At 40.5% G+C, this 18,576-nt stretch overlaps 1 protein-coding gene across 3 annotated transcripts in view; it reads left to right on the top strand.

Annotated features, from left to right (window-relative positions):
- Nucleotides 1-56: 56 nt before the first annotated feature.
- LOC311249845 (polypyrimidine tract-binding protein 2-like) overlaps nucleotides 57-18,576 on the top strand; it is a 25,128-nt gene continuing 6,608 nt past the window's right edge. The window contains exons 1-10 of one of the 3 annotated variants that reach the window (XM_084341167.1): nucleotides 57-168; nucleotides 1,578-1,605; nucleotides 4,719-4,779; nucleotides 13,320-13,492; nucleotides 14,734-14,874; nucleotides 15,262-15,417; nucleotides 15,532-15,642; nucleotides 15,793-16,003; nucleotides 16,146-16,261; nucleotides 18,323-18,356. In XM_084341167.1, coding sequence (XP_084197293.1) covers nucleotides 161-168; nucleotides 1,578-1,605; nucleotides 4,719-4,779; nucleotides 13,320-13,492; nucleotides 14,734-14,874; nucleotides 15,262-15,417; nucleotides 15,532-15,642; nucleotides 15,793-16,003; nucleotides 16,146-16,261; nucleotides 18,323-18,356 — 1,039 coding nt within the window. In that variant the 5' untranslated portion in view covers nucleotides 57-160. The remainder of the gene's footprint in view (nucleotides 169-1,577; nucleotides 1,606-4,718; nucleotides 4,780-13,319; nucleotides 13,493-14,733; nucleotides 14,875-15,261; nucleotides 15,418-15,531; nucleotides 15,643-15,792; nucleotides 16,004-16,145; nucleotides 16,262-18,322; nucleotides 18,357-18,576) is intronic. The other 2 variants (XM_084341168.1, XM_084341169.1) reach the window with 2 other exon arrangements.

The following is an 18,576-nucleotide window of genomic DNA, read 5'->3' on the forward strand; positions in this document are numbered from 1 at the left end:
GATAGCTTCGGAAATTTCCGCCCATTTCCGCCGCTGCATCGTCTTGTAACTTCACACTGCCTCCATTTTGCTCTCGTGTGTATGTGTACGTGCACAGTGTCGGTGTAGACTGGAGAGACAACAGGACCGAAAGCGACGGCACGGAGAAATTTCTACAGAAATGGACGGGTAATACCTGCTCAGCGATGCTAACTATAGCTCATTTGACTTATATTGACGTTGTATAAAGCTCGGGGTATGTGAATGCGTCATTTTAAGGAGAAGCTGAGGAGTCGTATGCTTGTGTTAGCGGGTTTCCATAGCCACGCGCTCTCTTCCATTAAGGAAGTACCTAATGTTAGCATGGTAGCATAACTTAGCTAACGGCCGCTGTTTATTACATTCGCTGCATTGTTACATAGCTTTGATAAAATGCATGGCGTGTTTGACGGCGTCCAAGGGAGACATGTTAATAATACTCCATAATGCACTTGCTCTCCATAATAGTATTCTGCAGCAGGGTGCTAACGAAGCGGCTAGTGAAGTTTAGCAAACCGTTATGCTAACTGACGTACAGTAACGTTATCCTTTGTGTTGTAGCCAACAAGCTAGGTTTTAGTTAGCGGTCCAGTAAATCTACTGTGTGTTTTGATAACATGAGATGGGTCCTGGTTTTTGATCAGTGTGTGCCAGAAAACAACAAACACTTCTAATAAGGTGGAAAGTTGGACGGTGTTAAAAGGCAGCTACCATTGATATTACACTAGTACTGTTGCACTTAATTGGCTTTAACGTGTATATAACATCGAATGTTACACTAAGTGTTATTGGGTGTGTCAGTCAAAGACTGTCAGTTGACCATCCTTTGAACGAAGCATGACCCAAGTGTTAGTGAAGATGTGAGGGTCGTAAATGAGCCCGCTGGTAAACAGGCTGATAGAACAGCACAACAACATGAAATCAGATGATTATGTGGTTAAGAGAGGTTACACAGACACAGCTGTATATTAAAGATGAACAATTAATTAAAAAAACACTGCCAAAGTCAAAATATGGTCAAGTTCAGTATCCACATTGTAGGAAATGCACATATTTCGATAAAAAGGTCAAATGTGTCACAATGTAATATTGTAAATGAGGCATTTTGAGGCCAGAGAGATGTCACCCTAGAAATCCCATTCTCTATGCGGGGGAAGATTAAATGCAATTCCATTCCAACTAAAACCACGACTGAAATTTCAATCAAAATATCTGTCAAATATCTTGTCTCTCATAGCCTTCAGCCCTCATATAAGTTTGTTGGTAGATTAAAACTAGCTTGCATTTCTGCAGCCATTCACTTACTGTAACAAATACCTGTTTAAAAGATGTCAGTGTTTTGCATATTGTTCAATATGTGATGCGTCAGAACCCAACAGTGACTATATAGATAATAGACTCATTAGACATACAGAGTATGTCACAAATGAGTCCTCCAACAAAGGGTGACCAACATCTCATGCTTGTCTATCTGACTGGAGCTTTTCTTTTTTTGTATCTTTTTGATTCTTTTCCCATTTTAAATCTCCTTATTTTAACCATATGAATTTCTCTTTCAGCATCAGTGATGTTGCAGTTGGAGTGAAGGTGAGTTTTCTACTTTGTGTTTTGCTTGGTGCTGCCTTGGACATTGTAGGAGTGCTTTTTGTTGCATTATGAAACAGACACATTGGTATTTCTTGTACTGCTGTGGGTGAACAACACAAATAGAGATTAGAGAAATAGATATTGGAAAATAAAATACTGTGTTATCAGTATATGAATTGATATATTGACAGAGACAGTTGTGAAAAGGGAAAGGAGGCAAGACATTTTACAGTTTAACATTAAACTGATCCAGTGCACTCAAACGGTAATAAACTTCAGGGGTATAAACTACTACAAGCATCTTTTTCTGCATTTTGTCCTGTTAGAAAAACAGAAAAGAAAGCTAACTTCATATCAGCAGCACAAATCCACAGATAGTGATATATCTCTGATAGGCTGGCATTAGCATTAACCCTTGAATGTACAGGTGTTTTTCAAACATTCCTACATACCTTGGGTCTTTAGTGACAGGTCACATATAGTGGCTTAATGCAGATTAAACCATTCTTTTTTACAATTATTTACAGGTATCAGGTGTGTCTAAATTCATTGATTTGGCATGACCTATGATATTTCATGTTCATATTACTATCTCACACATAACTTACTTTAACTATTCCAAGACAGGCAACTACCAAGCCCAAAGAAGTCTGCACAGTATTCACAAATCACAGTCCTTGCAACACCATTGTGTGCACTGTGTGCACAGATCCACTGTTTTGCATTTGAGCATGGGTAGACTGATTTTTGTTTCTCAGTTGAAGGTTCTGAAAACCGGCAACCTTAGCGGCAGGTCAAGCAAGGCTCCCCTTGACAAAGTTAAATGACCCAATTAATAAAAGGTACATAATCGAATTTCTCATCAGTGGCCCCAGGTACGTCTTCATTTCCAGAGTAACTGTCACCAGAACCCTCTGGTATTAAATGAAAGAATGCTCTGCACTGACACCCCAGGGCTGCACTGTCACGTTACTGTGACAGCAAGCTAATAATAACAGACTTTTTTTATTATTGTGTCTGTACCTGTTCATTGTAACAGTGAGACATTAGTGCGATCATGAGGATGAACAGGGAAATACAACATGGGCCACCATTACTTGCATCCATGAACCACAAATGAAAATTAGAGTCCGACAGTATTCGATTTTTGGGGCTGATGCAGATTGGGAAGTTACAAATTCTTATATCGATACATATCGGCAGATAAACTCCATCAAACACTTGTATATGAAATGTAAGCAGGATATTTAACAATTTACAACTGGGAGTTTAATAATCCTAAGCATCTTTTTCTGCATTATAATCACTAAAAAAGGTTTTCATTTCAGCGTATATTGCACAACATAGCAGTGATATTGATATATCTGTGATAGGCCAATGTCGGCCCACCAACATGTTGGTCAGGGTCTAATATAAATGTAACAGTCTTCCATATCGGGGTTTCTATTGATTTGATCAACTGTTTGGAGAAAAACAACAAAATAAATGAATACAGGGTGTGTTATAGTCCGAGGCACTAAAGCCCCATGGTATGCATTTATGGGTTAACTTATTATTGGAATATTAGTGAAGGCCTTGAGGAGGACAGCAGTGAGTGGTCACATAGCTATACCTCTGACTTGCATAAAAAGCAGTGTTGCGTTTACATTATTCTTGTTGACATGTCTTAACGTGAGATATTTCTCAAAGGCCAATGTTCAGTGTTAACAGCTCTTAACATTGAACACTGAGGCTGTAAGGCTTCCCTATAGTTTTCTCATTTTCGTCAAAGGGGGAAGTATTAATATCTACTGGGGCACTAAATCGCAATCGTATTCATTACCAATCAGTGTGTTTTCTTGATTAATCTGTTAATCATTTCAGAAAATGGTGAAATGCCTTTGACTGATCCGTGGAGCCCAGTGGTGGTGTCATGTTTTGTCTGATCAAAACACAAATATGAAATTAGGTTACTATGATTCAAGAAAATCAGCTAATATTGACATTTAAGACAGTGGATTTTTTAAAAATGTTAATTTGTTGGCCTGATGGTTATAATGGATGTACATTAGATTCCACTGAACAAAAATATGAAAAATCACACATGGAGAACTGTCTTATCCCGAGGACAGTGTTGTATTTAAAAAAAAAAAATGCCCAAAAGACTGAACTATATTTCATTTTATTTCCGCGTTGTACTCTGGTGTTAACGGCAGAACAATGAGATTTCTTGAAATAATTTGTTTTGAGCTTTTACAGCATGAGAATGATTTAATGAAATGGGTAGGGCTTGTGTCCCTGCTGATCACCAAACAAACCTGTTTCTTTGTGTAAGCGCGTTGTTGTTCTGGCTACCTAACCTGATTTGTTGAGTGCCAGCTGCATTTCTGTCTGCACAAAACAAAGTTAAAGTCGTCTCTCAAAGGGAAACGGAACAGTCATAAAATACTGATTCCTCTGATATGGTGGGTCTTTGCCATGGTGCTTAATTCATCAATATTTCAGTGTCATACACAACAGAGATAGTTGCCAGCTGTTGCAAGAGAAATCTTTTCTTCAACTCTTGCAGCTTGGGCACTGTGTGCCCACATTTTGGCCCAAGTCCGACAACTTTATTGCCCTTTCAATTTATTTGTGACATGTCGCTGTAGCAGGGCCTGCAACATCTAGTTTATCGTAACCATAAAGAATGTTAGTGACAAAAGAACAATTGGTTCAAATTCAGTCAGACAGAAACAAGGAGGGGTGCATGAAGCTATTATAAAGTTGTGTGTGTAATGGGTCCCTAGCCAGGTTCCTCTTCATCCCATCAGTCAGGTTTAAGAGCACAGGGCGGCCGTCAGCTCCGGCAAGCCCTCTGGGACCCAGTATAGCTCAGGATGAAATGACACTTGTTGACATCTTAAATTCAGCAAGATTAAACCCACACCAGAAAAGGAGGAGCCAGACTACTCTTCTGCTGTTTTATGTCTCTTTCCACCTACTCCTCTACCCTGCTTTTGTTACTTTAAGCTGTCTTCAGAGACATCTGTTTTATTGTTGTCTTTGAGGGCCTGTCTGGAAAATGGAAATAGTTTTCCCCATTATTTCACAACTATGCCTGACCGTCTTGTCTGTCTTTTTTTTGTCCGCAGAGAGGATCAGACGAGCTGAGTATGTACAACAGTCCCAACTCTGGCATGAGCAGTATCAGTGGTGAGTTCGTTCCGACCACCCCTGAATAGGGAGGGGCTTGACAGAATTTGCATGAAGCCATTTGATTGGAAGTGACAGAAGGCATTGAAAGGAAGGATTAATAGGTGTTTGAAAAGTCTGAAACAGGCTGCGTGAGTTGAACCGTTCTCTCGTGGGAGCTATTTAGTGTCTGAATAACATCACGCTCCTCAGTAGGTGGGCACCCACACACCACAGCGTGTGACTGGAACAGACATAGTGGATACCACTGCATTTTAATGCCTCCTCACTCTTCAGTTGATATCAGAGGCATCTCAAAGACATTGCAGAATTATGGAAGACTGAAAGAGCTGTTCATGCTGCCACAAAGAGAAGATGGACACAGTTAGGCTATTAAACACTGCCAGCAAAATGGGAACAATGTCAAAAAAATACACCAGGGTTTTGTTAGATCTTTAATCAAAGTCCCAGTCTACTAATGCTACACAACACCCCCATCCAAGCCAATGTTACCCCAGGGAGCTGTCTAATAAAGTCAGATAAAGAATCTCAGGCTGTTTTTACCTAGGTAGCTTAACGATAACAACCTCTAGTGATCTTGAGTAACCAGACCCCTGCAGAGATGGATCGACAATTCTCAAAATAAATTCTACTGTAGTTGGGGCCTCTGACAACATAGCGTTTTTTTCGGCGTGCCATTTTAATTTGCTCCCAATGAGTGTCTGCAGCAGCAGATGGACGCCCAGAGAAAAAGGCGCAGCGCATAGCGACCTTCTCTGAGCGCTTCAAGTTGAAAATCTCAACTTTTCAGAAAGGAGCTGGTGAGGTCAACGTGTCTCTATTCCTTATTCCTGGCCTAGGCGATAATATTCACCATGTTTTTGCCTTCTATGGATCATGTCATGTACCCACATCCTCCTAGCTCTGATGTTCCGATGTCAAATAACAGGGTTCCCGCGGGGTCTTAAAAAGTCTTAAAAGCATTGAATTTATGAATTTGGAAATAATACCTTAAAAAGACTTGAAAAAGTCTTGAATTTTGATATCTGGGTCTTAAATTTTGTGCTGTATGTAACTTCTCCGTATCGCATTTTTCGTCAAAAGTTTCATTTGCATGGATTAAAGTCCTCCGTCGCTACGATGGATTTCCGTCATTCAAACTTGTGAGATCACTGTAGATCAGAGGAGAACTGTTGGCTGATGTTTATTGACAGATTGTCACACTCTACAGCCAATGGTATCGTTAACAGTGTGCTCACCTGACCAATGACAGTGTAGAGACCCACACGGGGCGGGATCTCAACACGGAGCGGCGCTAAAGTTTAGCTGCTTAGCTAGCAGGGACTCGTTGCGCTGCTACGTTATCAGCTGAGTTGAGTCAGCACGTGAGAACTCGTCTGACACGGAGAGTCTCCTGTTGTGTGCTTCATGTGTGAAACAACAACTATAGTCTGGACTTTGTCTGCAGTGTATCTGTGTAAACGGCTTCATTCAGCGTCTCTCCCTCCCCTCTGGCACCGTGAGTTACCATGGTTACAGGACCGCCCAACTTTATAATGATGATCAATAAGAAGTTTTTGGTTAGTTTGACTGTACAGAGTCATGAATGTAGCCTGATTGTAGCTCAATGCTGAAATCTTGTATTATAACATATAGAACAAAGCCTCAGAGCTTCTTTGATTATTAACATGTTAGTGATGACAGAAAGTGAGAACTCGCCATCAGACTGACAAGGCTGCAAAAGTTGCTGTTTGTATGATGTATTTTTCTGTTAAACGATAAGAGGCTCACTGTAAACAATATTATTAATAATAATTAATGATAATGATGATGAGAAGAAGTAGAAAAATAGCGTGCTGAAAAGTTCTGTAGATGGTTGATTATTTGAAAGAGTAAAACCTGAGAGAAGCTTGGCAAAAAAAAGGCACAGATTGATTTCATAGATTGAAAATTACATTGAAAAGACAAAAACATTTTAACTGTGTATAGAACAGCTGTTCAGATCATCCTCCTGTAAAACACTGTCAAATATTTAAACTTGATGTCTGCATTAGAGAATATGGTGTGGGGTGAGGCTGTAAATCTCAAACTTATTTTTTTAGCACGTGTCAAGTAAAATGCCCTGTAACATGTTTCACAAATTACAAATTGGGAATATGACTTGGCTACAGCTCGAAAAAACATTTCAGTCAAAAGATTTTTTTTACTTTAATCCATGCATTTGTCAACCACTATTATTTTGATCAAAGAACGTAAATAAAGAGCGGCTGAAACATAGACTGTATGGACGGAACCAATAATGGCGAATGCAACGCAGCCCAAGTGAAATTGCTCAGAACGCTAGATTTACGCCAGTAAATCACATTGAGACATCTCTTTTGAGTACTGTGGACGTCTTTTGTTTGTTAAATAAATTGACACTCCGAAATTCAAGGATTTCATTCTTTTTTGCCGCTAGGGCCGTGAAATAGGCAGAAAAATAGGTATTAATTTTTGATATGAATGGTCTTAAAAAGGTCTTAAAAAGTCTTAAATTTAACTTGAAGAAACCTGTAGGAACCCTGAAATAAAAAGCAAACCGAAAGTAAACTGCAATGGGGGCTGTGTCGATCATACAGCAGCTATTGTTGACCCACATGTAGCATTTTTTCTCTAAGCGCACCAGCGCATCATCCCAGTGCACTGCCAGAGTTTTAATATTGACAATATGAAAGAGGTAATGATACAAACTCAGAAATATTTATTTTCCCCATGACTAAATAAACAAGCTGTTCTCGGAGGAAAACAAGTTCCCCAGAACATTGTTTGAAGCCAGTATGAACAAAAAAAAACAGTATGAAATTCCTTTAAGGTCAGTTTGTTTATTTCAGTTTATTCAGTCATGAACACAAAGAGATTTTATTTATTTAGTCTAAGGTTAGAAAAGACTGTGGCCCTGCTTTAGACAGATGCATTGTCATTGTGTTGTGTCATGTGACAGCATTCGACCGGTTTCATATCAGTGTGCAAATGACAAATTGCTTAGAGTTTGATGCCGTGGACAGGGCAATGTGCCCCAGACTGTGTCAGATTGGTTAAAAATTGAAAATGAATTAAATAATTTAATGACCAAGAGTGACATATCCTGGACCAGCTATTTAAGATGTAATTACCTGTTCAGTTGTCCAGTAAGAGAAATGTGTATTTCTCAGCTTTATTGAGTTGAGAATTGAGAGGTAATATTCTTTATCGCAACTGAGACGATAGTATTAACTGCACATAAACGTAAGCTGCTATTGTCAGTCCTACCTGTGAGCAGTCAGCTTCTGCCATTATGCATTTACATGGAATTGTAATTAGGATTGTTGTAGAATTGAGTGCTTAAATAGATTAAGAAGAATTTATACTCCAGGTTAGGACTGGGCAATATGGCCTATAAGTAAAATTGCGGTATTTTTAGGCTATAGCGCAATACACCATATATGTCGCAATATTTTGAAGTCACCTCTAATTCACTGTATAAATGTAAAATTCAACCCTTTGATGCATAACATGACACCAGTATGCTGATTCAGGTAGTCCCTTCTATTAGAATTTTTTAAAATTTGCATGCAAAAAGGGGAAAATCACAATCAAGTTAAATTTAGCAAAATTTTTATTTTGAACCAGGCAGCTGCACTCGTCAGCTTTTAACTAGGGCCCGACCGATCTGGATTTTTTGGGGCCAATACCGATTATTAGGGGGGGGGAAATCAGATAACCGATTAATCGGCCGATTTTTTTTTTTTATATATAAAGTTTTAAAATTGTATTAATTTAAGTAATATATCTACATATTTACTTTTTTTTTTTTTGAACAAATGGCTGCTTTTGAGCCTTTCAGACACTTCTACAAAGAATTAAAGGCAGAAAAATAATTTCAAATCCTTTTTATTGCTGAGTCAAGCAGCATATTAACATGACAACCATCCAACATTAGGCCTACAACAAGGCACCATTAGCTACTGCTCTTCACGCCGACAGGAAGACCGACTGATCATCTCAGTAATATACCACGGATTTATCATGAATCAAACTCGGACCAGAAAAGCGTTTTCAACGCGTTTTCAACGCGTTGAAAACGCTTGCAACAGCTGGCAGCCGATTTAATCAGCTCGCCGATAAATCGGTCGGGCCCTACTTTTAACAAATGAAAATAAATAATGGCATGGTACTGTGGCCTAGTTCTCAAAGACTTGTAACAAAAACAGCTCAAAGCAACAAAAAAGTGCATTCAACAAGAATTTGAAACACTTAAAAAAAAATGCACTTATCATGAAAAAAATCAGGAAATACTCTCAGTTATTAATGGCATGTGACAAATTATGAAATGCTTACCATTGTTGAAATAAAAAAAAAGGATTACTATTTTCCTAGTACGCAAATACTCACCAATCACAAGGTGCAGCTGATGGCCAAAACACTGCAGTCTTGTCCACTCAATCAGGCTCACAGCTTTGATTAACTATACTTTTTTTTATGGTGATGCTGACATGACGAGTTTCTGAAAAGTTCCATGAGAGCATCTTGCAGCCCTTGTGCAACGAGCTCTCCTGTATGATCATCCGGAAAAAAGCTTGTTTGGAGACACAAACTTTTCAACGTCCAGTTGTCGATGTAATGTACTGTTACGCTGAGATAGGGCTCACAGGTTCTGTTGGACCACAGATCTTAGTTGTGGAGAAGTGGGTCACATTTGATAGCTGGTGGGCCACCTTTTCTCTCACTGAAATTTACAACTCTGGTAGCGCTTTCTCTGCAAAAAATTTGCAGCCAGGCAAATCATACTTTGGGTGTGACTTTTAAGTGTCTTAATGAGATTTTTGACTCCTGGCTTTTCCACAACACTAACTGGGGCCATGTCTTCGGCAATGTGTTTTGTTACTGCAGCCGTGATCTTGTTCCATTTTGGGCTTTTTGTGTCATATGGGATCGATTTGGCAAACAAAGAAGCCATTTGCTTCGGGGCTGGTTCCTTTGACATTTTAGTTGGCGTGGGTGGAGATGTGGACATGCAGAGTTTGAGGCATTCTTCGTTTTGTAGTGGATGGCATCTCAGCTGGTGAAACAAATTTGTGGTACTGCTACCTTTTGTGGCAATGGTTTTGCAGCATATTTTGTAAATAACCGTGCTTTATTCAACATCTTCCAAAATCCAAACCATTGCCAGATGATAGATCCAGTGCTGTTTTTCTTTGTAACCAAGTCATCCGTCTCAATCTTCAGTTACCATCTCTGAACACTCCCAAACTCACTTGGGCTCTTCACTTGTTTTTGCTCTCTCCATGCTCTCTTCCCTCTTCACCTGATACCAAAACACACATGCGTGCAGGAGAGTTTTCCGGATGGGCGGTGGAGTGTGCCGTCTACTGTGAGAGGGCATTAGGAGAGAGTGAGAGAAGCGAAACTCCAAAGTGAATTACATCCTGACTGCTTAAAACATTTACGTGACAGTTTGTACACAATATAGTCATTTAATACATCTCAAGTGGAACAAGCTGTAATGTTTACAGTATATTTGATATATCCAGGTTTCCTCTTAGCCATCAATAATCTTATGCTGAAAGCTAAAGAAAACAGAAGCAACTCTGTAGGGGCTAAACATTACTAATATTAAGTACCTAAACATGTTTTTACTGTATGCAGCATTGTGTTTTTCATGACACTGCTCAAGGATGGCCTGAATATTTAGCCTTACCCTATTTTCCCCTCTTGAAATGCAAGGAGTTATTATTCTTAGCAAAAATAAGTCACATTTTTGAGGGCCTAAAAATGTTCAAAACATATGGGGCTTTGCATATGTCACAAGTAGTGAAAATTCACATGTTAAAGTGTTCATGGCCATGTGCAAGGAAAAAATGGCACGCTCTCCTCTGCTGCTGAGAGCTGCAGGTCTGTGTCTGTTTCAGCATGGCTGGGGGTAGGGATGTAACGGTATGAAAATTTCACACCGCCGTTATAGTGACCAAAATTATCACGGTTATCGGTATACCGCGGTATTTTTAAAAAATGTCTTCAAAATGTTGAAAACACTGATAAATTGAAATAATTTCACCAAGATTTATATTTAAATAGATTTATTATATAGATTATAAGGGTCAGGGTATAAGCAGCCTGTTTTTGAAACGCGTCCTGTGATGTCTGCGTTAAAGAGGTAGAATGAGATGTACTGGCAGTAGCACTCGATTGGCCAGCAGACCCTCTCTGTGAAAAAATGAATAGAAAATGTCATTTTTAATTATTACTGTCATTGTTACTTAATACTAAGGGTGCAACCAACAGATCACAAAACTCACAATTTAGATCACAAAAAGTGAGAAACAGGTTGGATAACTTTTTAGATCAAAACAAAAAGGATTATTGTTAAATTAATTATGAATACTCTATTTTGGCTCTTATCTCTATCACTTGTTATATTCACCACATATTATTCTTTATATATAGTCTATTCTACAAATAATCCACAAGTATTATATATTTCTGATATTACTTATATATATTGGCTGTCTGTCTCTGTCTGCTTGCTCGTCTGTTGTCAATGGACTCGGTCGATCCGATTGGTCAAATGGCTGCTGAGCCACAGGTAGACGCTGCTCCGGTGAACGGAGCTGAGATGAAAGTCAGTCATCTCAGTCAGTTTGCATTCACTTACTCAGCCCACCCAGTACGTGTTTGTCTCAAATCCTCCTCACTGCAGCTCTGCATCAATATTTGGGGAATTATTAGGGCGACTTTAAAAAGTGAAATCTGCAATTAATAAGCAGTTCAGATAACGTGCCAAATCACGGATCAACTTTGTTCAGTTATACCACTATCTGGTCAGTTTAGATTAGTGACAACAGCAAATTAGACAGAGAAAACTCGACATACACGTAGCCTACATCATGCACCAGAGCAAAAGGTTAACTTACCTTGCATTCGCTGAAAAGTTGAGGGTGATGGTCGTGCAAATGAGTAAGTAAATTGGATGTGTTGCCGCCCCTCGCAACAACTTTCTTCTTGCAGCTCCTGCAGATAGGGCTGCCATCCTCGACCAGCTGTCCCTGAGCATTCTTATAATAACCAAAATACACCCAGACTTCAGATTTGGTTCTCTTTGAAGGCGGAAAAATACCTTAAGGGCCGCTACTATCATGTCCTCCCTCCCATGTCTTCTTCACTACAAAACAAGCGCACGTTGTACGCTGCGCCTGCACAGGGAGACTTGGATAAAGTATCTCGCAAGTTTTCCAGACCGTGGTTATCGACCGCGGCGGTTACCATGGTAATTAAAGCTTAAATATAACCTTCACCGTCGGGAATTTTACCGTGGTTTACCGTGACACCGGTAACCGTTGCATCCCTAGCTGGGGGTGTGGCTGAACTATGCTCAACCGCGGTTTATTTTTCTGATTGACTGTGTCACATAATGGACACAAGAAATCACAGTGATCTCCTTTGCACGTTTTAAACCTTATTTTGAGCCATGATGAGGCTTAACCTTCACACAATTTCTCTCAACTGTCCTTTAATTCTAAATACTCCCACATTGCTCCAGCGTGCTACAATAGATTGGAAAATTAGAGTTCCATGTTTGAACTCGGTAGCGATCCAACCTGCTTTTTACATTGCTGGCACTTGTTGATAAGGCAGTCTGTAGTAAAATTGTTAGAGCACACATGAGAGTTTTCCAGTTGTTGTGGGGAAATTCCCATCACAAGTAAAGTCTATCTACTGTCTCTGATGTTGGGAGTAGAGGAAGATGTTTGTGTTGGCTCTTGCAGACGACGACAACAACAGAGAGACTGGTGCTTTGTCTACCTACATCATGTTTGTGTTACATGAGTCACCATTAGCTAGGTAAACAGCAGTTACTGGATGTAACTTTAGTTCTAGGAGAATGTGTTTTGCCCCTCTTGCTGCATATTATCGCAGCTGAAGTGAAGCACATTATTTTTAATACACTAAAAAATGTATGCGGTATACTGCCCACCCCAATTCAATTCACTGGCAGCTTTATTTACGGTGGTCAGCACATCAAATGCACGGTCCCTCAAGTCTTGTGACATCTGTGACATTGTGTTGTGTGATAACTGCCCATTTTAGAGTGTCATTTTAATGTGACCGGTCCAAGGCACACCTGTCCACTAATCGTGCTGTTTAATCAACATCTGACCGGTGTGTACAGACATTTTTTTCATGAAGACATACACACTGTAGTTTATTTTGACTCACACACTGTCCTTCTGCCCCAAATTCTCAGTTGAGGACTAAATGTGGATTACTTTGTATTTGTTGGGATCTGAAAATAGTCTCTTACAAATGCATTATTTACTCCGGTTTCAATAAGGATTGCTAAAACTACAGTGGCCAGTTTTTTGAGGACATTAACTGAGTTTTTTTTTAGAATGTAGAATACTGTAAGACTAGTCTTATCCTTTGGAGTAAGTCATTCAGAGAAGGGCTGACAACAAAAATACAAAATATCTCCCTTATTCTTTGAATTAAGGGGCTATCATTGCAGTGATTAGCGAAGTTAATCGGTTTTTATGCTAACATTTTAGATGGGGCTTCCAATGGCAGTGACAGTAAAAAGCTGAGGGTGGAGGAGGCCCCGCCATCCCGTGTGCTTCACATCAGGAAACTCCCCAATGAGGCCTCGGAGACTGAAGTCATCGCCCTTGGCTTGCCTTTTGGCAAAGTCACCAATATTCTCACACTGAAGGGAAAGAACCAGGTGAGTGGACGAAATGGATGAACAAGATGTATTGCGTTAGGCTTCACTTTAACACCACAGATTATTTGATCGGGGACACAAGAGGTGTGTGGGATGGCAATAACAATTAGGGTCTTTCCACTGGCCCGTTTGGCGAGTCAAACCAAGCCTTGTCAATTTGCATTTCCATTACCAGTTTTACCACGCCTGGGATGGGCTTCTCTGGAATAAAGCCAAAGTGCGACAACCCCACCTTCAAGCGGGCTGCGGTGATGTCTCGCGAGCACAGCATACTCATGGCGGCCCATGTCCCCCTTCAAACAAGAGTGTTGCGAGACTCATGTCTGTGTGAGAGAGAGGCATTTTCAAAAAGCCTTCGTGTTCAGCTTTCAGTAATTTTGTAGCTTCTTATTGAATCTTTTATTAGTTTGAAGTTCAGTTTCTCTCCACTCCATTCATTCCTTGTTCGTGTGTTCAGATATCTGCTGTGTGCTACTGTTTCATCATGTTTGCTTTCAGCTTTTTCAGAAGTCTTGATAAGTTACTGCTGGTGAAAAACACTATTATTGTGAAGAATTTATAGGAAATCAAATGTGTTGGTCACCAAATTAGTGAAGCTTGGAGGAGTATTTACAGCCGCTCCTTTGACCACTACACAATACAAGCATCTTGTCAGCTAATGAACCACCTTCAAGCAGATAGGCCTGTTGTAATAGAAATGAAAATCCCTACCACGTCTAACACCCTAAGCGGGTATGTTTTCTGGAGGACTGTGGTCAAATCTTGTTTCATTTTCTATCTTAACCTGCCAAGGACCAAGTGGTCAAGCAAGTACTTGGAATAATTCAGTCTTGCTATCTTAAAATGCATCTGAAACATGCCCGCATGTCCCTACAAAAACCTATTGTCTGACTGCTGAGGAGGGCTGTAGGAGGTACTTGGCATTTGTCCCCTAGATTCCTGTCAAGTATAGCTGCTTTGTTCTCCTCACTGCACCGATGTCGGTGTGTCGGCTAGTCTCTATCGATCGGTGGCTGCCAACATTCAGGCAACTTCATCTTAGCTGCTCTGATAGTTTCTGTTGTATCACAGTGGTGAAATTATCTGTAACTTGCAGGATATCTAAATAAATTATATTCTACTTAATTCAATTAAAATGGGTAGGAAGTTTGTCCAAATATATTGAAAAGTAAGTACAGATGATCAGATATTCTCTTCTTGAATAGTAACAGTGGAAATATATCCTTTTTTTCTACTTCAAGGCGTTCCTGGAGATGGGAACAGAAGAGGCGGCCATCACTATGGTGAACTACTACACCACTGTAACTCCTCATGTCCGCAATGCCCCCGTCTTTATTCAGTACTCCAATCACAAAGAACTCAAAACTGATGCTGGCAATCAGGTTAGTAGAGTCTGACTAATGGACCACCATGCTTTGGAATTCTGCTAAGACTATCCAGGTTTTCATTTTATCAAACACTCCAACAGTTCATTGTATTAATTGGTATGCTTTCAATTGCATAAAAGCTTTTAAAACATGGCTACTACTCATGTGCCTGTTAAAGATTTGGTTGAGAACAAGTGCTTTTTATTTTGCTGTCTCAATACATTAATATTCAGAAGTACTCAAGCTCTAAACCTTGAAAAGATAATGATGTTGAGGACCTGTATGTCAATACTAATTGTTTTCTTGACATCAGTTAGTTAGCTGTTAGCAAAGTGGGTTGCCATCTTGTCAGTTGGCCTCCATTGTTAAAGATAGTGACTAACGGCTTGTGTTTGCCCATAGCGGACCCAGGCCGTGCTTCAGGCAGTGTCGGCAGTCCAGTCTGGTGGGTCACCAAGCTCAGATGTACAGGAGGCCCTTGCTGCAGCTTCCAGTCCTGTGCTGAGGATCATCATCGACAACATGTTCTACCCTGTAACGCTGGATGTCCTGCAACAGGCACGCAGCAGTTGTTGTGACTCCATACAAAAACAAATGGTTCAGTTATGATGCAACATACACACCGTTTGTACTAGAATATTAAGGTTTGTATTTTCTTTGTTTTGTTGACAGATTTTCTCCAAGTTTGGCACAGTCATGAAGATAATCACATTCACCAAGAACAATCAGTTCCAGGCTCTTCTTCAGTTCAGCGATCCTGTCAATGCACAGCAGGCCAAACTGGTAAGAGGTTTCTTATCTGGATCTCTAACTAATCATGTTAATCATCTTTACTACTAATAAACTACCGTGTGGTTAGGTGTTTTTAACCTTGCCATACCGAACATAATTGTTGAACATGGATGAACATGATTTTTTTTCTTTCCTTGACAGGCCCTGGATGGCCAGAACATCTACAATTCATGTTGCACGCTGCGTATCGACTTCTCCAAGCTGGTCAACCTAAATGTCAAGTACAACAACGATAAGAGTCGCGACTACACGCGGCCTGAGCTGCCTGCTGGTGACGGGCAGCCCAGCCTCGACCCCACGGTGGCCGCTGCCTTCAGCAAAGACTCCAACTCCCTCCTCGGTAAGATCCCAGGTAGATCACATTTTTATTTCTCTTCCTTTTACCTTGTTGTTGTTGCTTGTACCCAATTGCATCCCTGCTTACTATTGTAATGCTTTGGTATAGTGGAAGTGCTGCTCTCCATTCCATGATTGTCTTGTCTACTTCCTGTCAGGAGCCCTGAACCCTCTGAGCGCGGCAGCGGCGGCTGCTGCTGCTGCAGGGAGGGTGGCCCTGGCTGGACAGGCGGGGTCCAGTGGGGTCCTGCTGGTCAGCAACCTCAATGAGGAGGTCAGTAACACATCTACACACAAACACCAGTCAGATGGATCATCTAAGGCTTAAATCCACCACTCCTATCCACCACCTTCATCCCTCTGTTCTTATTTTTTATTTGCTGGTGATGGCCAGTTGTCCTCCTTATGCTTTCATTTTTATTGTCTTGTGTCTGTCACAGACAATACATAGGAATGTCCATGATGGGATTTTTTTTGTACATATTTGACCTGAGAACTCAACTTGAATAACTGAAACTAATCCACTTCATTTGGCTTATAAAACTGTAACAATTCTGTGATCTTTGACGATTAAGTTTCAGAAACTCTTAGTAAGAGTTAGTAAGCAGTGAGAAACAATGCTTCTGTGACATTCTGTGATAAATAGAGGGTGCTTTTGTGCACCCATAGATTTGTTTGAGCTTTTCTTTCTACAAATTTCTTTCTGTAGTCAGGCTGATAATATCTGAGCCAGCAATTTCATTTTTTTTTAGGTATTTACAGCTCTGAGGTTGTGTGCAATTTCATGTATGGTTTCTGCTCTGATTGCCACTAATCACTAAACTGTACCAGGGCCCAATTGACGTTACACCTTGAGAAGCCAAACCTTTTTAGAAAAGACAAACTGGACATCTTGTTATTCCACCTAGTTTTTACATGAAGCAAAACATTTTGTCTAACCTTTTTCTTTGCTGTATTTTCTAGTGTCCTTTACATGCCCAGGGTCTCGCTGTTGTTTTTATTTTCCCCCTTATGGTCAAGACTCATTATGTCCCTGTAAGAGAGGGGATTTGCCGTTTCTGTCACCGCACCAATACTTTCCTCTCTTTCCTCCTCCAATGTTCTGCCCCTACCTCTCTTGTCAAACTGTATCTAACTCGGCTAACTGTCTCTCTTCTGTTTTTCTCTCTAAGCTCTCTTCACCTCTCCTCAGCTCATATGAAAGCTCATATAAAATCATTCTGTGGTCTCCTAACCTGTGTCTCAGTTCTGGGAACAAATACCTGCCTCTCTGAAACACTTGTCTTTTCTCCCTCTTCCTCTGCGTTTTTTTTTTTTTTTTTGTTTAAACAGTGACTTAAATAGCATCTAATTTGTCTCACCTAATGTTCTCTGTCTCTTTCCTCATCAGTCTGTTCTCTCTGGCTGTGAATGAATGTGTCATAGCGGAGCCTTTGACAGTATCTGAACCATTCAAACATGAACCCCTAATGTTAAGATACTGTGCTTAAGCTTTCTTTTAGCCTCTCGGACTTGTGTGAACACCACGTTTTACTCAAGTGGCCTTCACATCAACTCTTGCATGCCAAATTGTACTGCTAAACAAAATCTAACTGCATGGTCTCTTAACTGTTTTCCCCCTCAGCTCCTCACACTCTTGTAGTACCATTCTCCCTTGCTGAAAGATTGTAGATCTTCAGATTTGCGACCTGCTGCATGTTGTTTTTATCCCATGGTTATGACTTTATATTGCTGATTTTATTATGATTTTGACATGAATGTACCTTTACCCCATGCTTGTCCAGGGTGAAAGACATTTTGGCGCAAGTTATTTGCTGTATTTTGACGAAAGAAAACATTGATCCAAGCCATTATCTCTGACCAAACTACCTGCATTATTCCAGTGTACTGACCTATATTTTATTTTTTGTCCCTCCCCCTCCTCACTTTTTATTTTTTTATTTTTCCCCCAATTTGCATTTGCCTCCCTATTCATCTCCCCCTCTCACCTCTCTCTCGACTCCCATCCCTCTTTTTCCCCTTCATTCATCCTGCCTCGGCCTCCACTTCATGTGCTGATGGGGGGACTTTTAACCCCTCTTTCCTCCACCTCCTCCTCCCACATTAACCAACCCACCCCTCCCCTCCAAACCCCCTTCCATGACTCCTCTTCTGCCGCCTGCTCCCCTCCATGACCCACCACCTCCATCACTCTCCGGGGGGAAAACAAAAACCACCATTCCTCCTACCTACCTCCGTTCTGGATCGATCTGTCCATCTCTACCTCCGCTCCGCTCCGACTCTTCTACCTCTCTACCTGTCTCACGCTGCTTGTTGCTCTTCTCTCCCTCTAAAGATGGTTACGCCCCAAAGTCTGTTTACCCTCTTCGGTATGTTATCGTTAGCTCTCTCTCTCCTCTCTCTCTCTCTCTCTCGCTCTCTCTCTCTCTCTGTCTCTCTCTCTCCCCTTCCAGTCTCTCTCTCTCTTCTACCTTCTTTCTGTTTGTTCTATTTCCATTCTATCTTTGAGACATTTGTCATTATTATTATTATTACAAGCTTATGTATATTTGTTTGCACACAGTAGTTTGTTTGGTAATTTGTAATACA

This window comes from Pagrus pagrus, assembly GCF_965226575.1.
Source record: "Pagrus pagrus genome assembly, chromosome: 20".
NCBI classification, from domain to species: Eukaryota; Metazoa; Chordata; class Actinopteri; order Spariformes; family Sparidae; genus Pagrus; species Pagrus pagrus.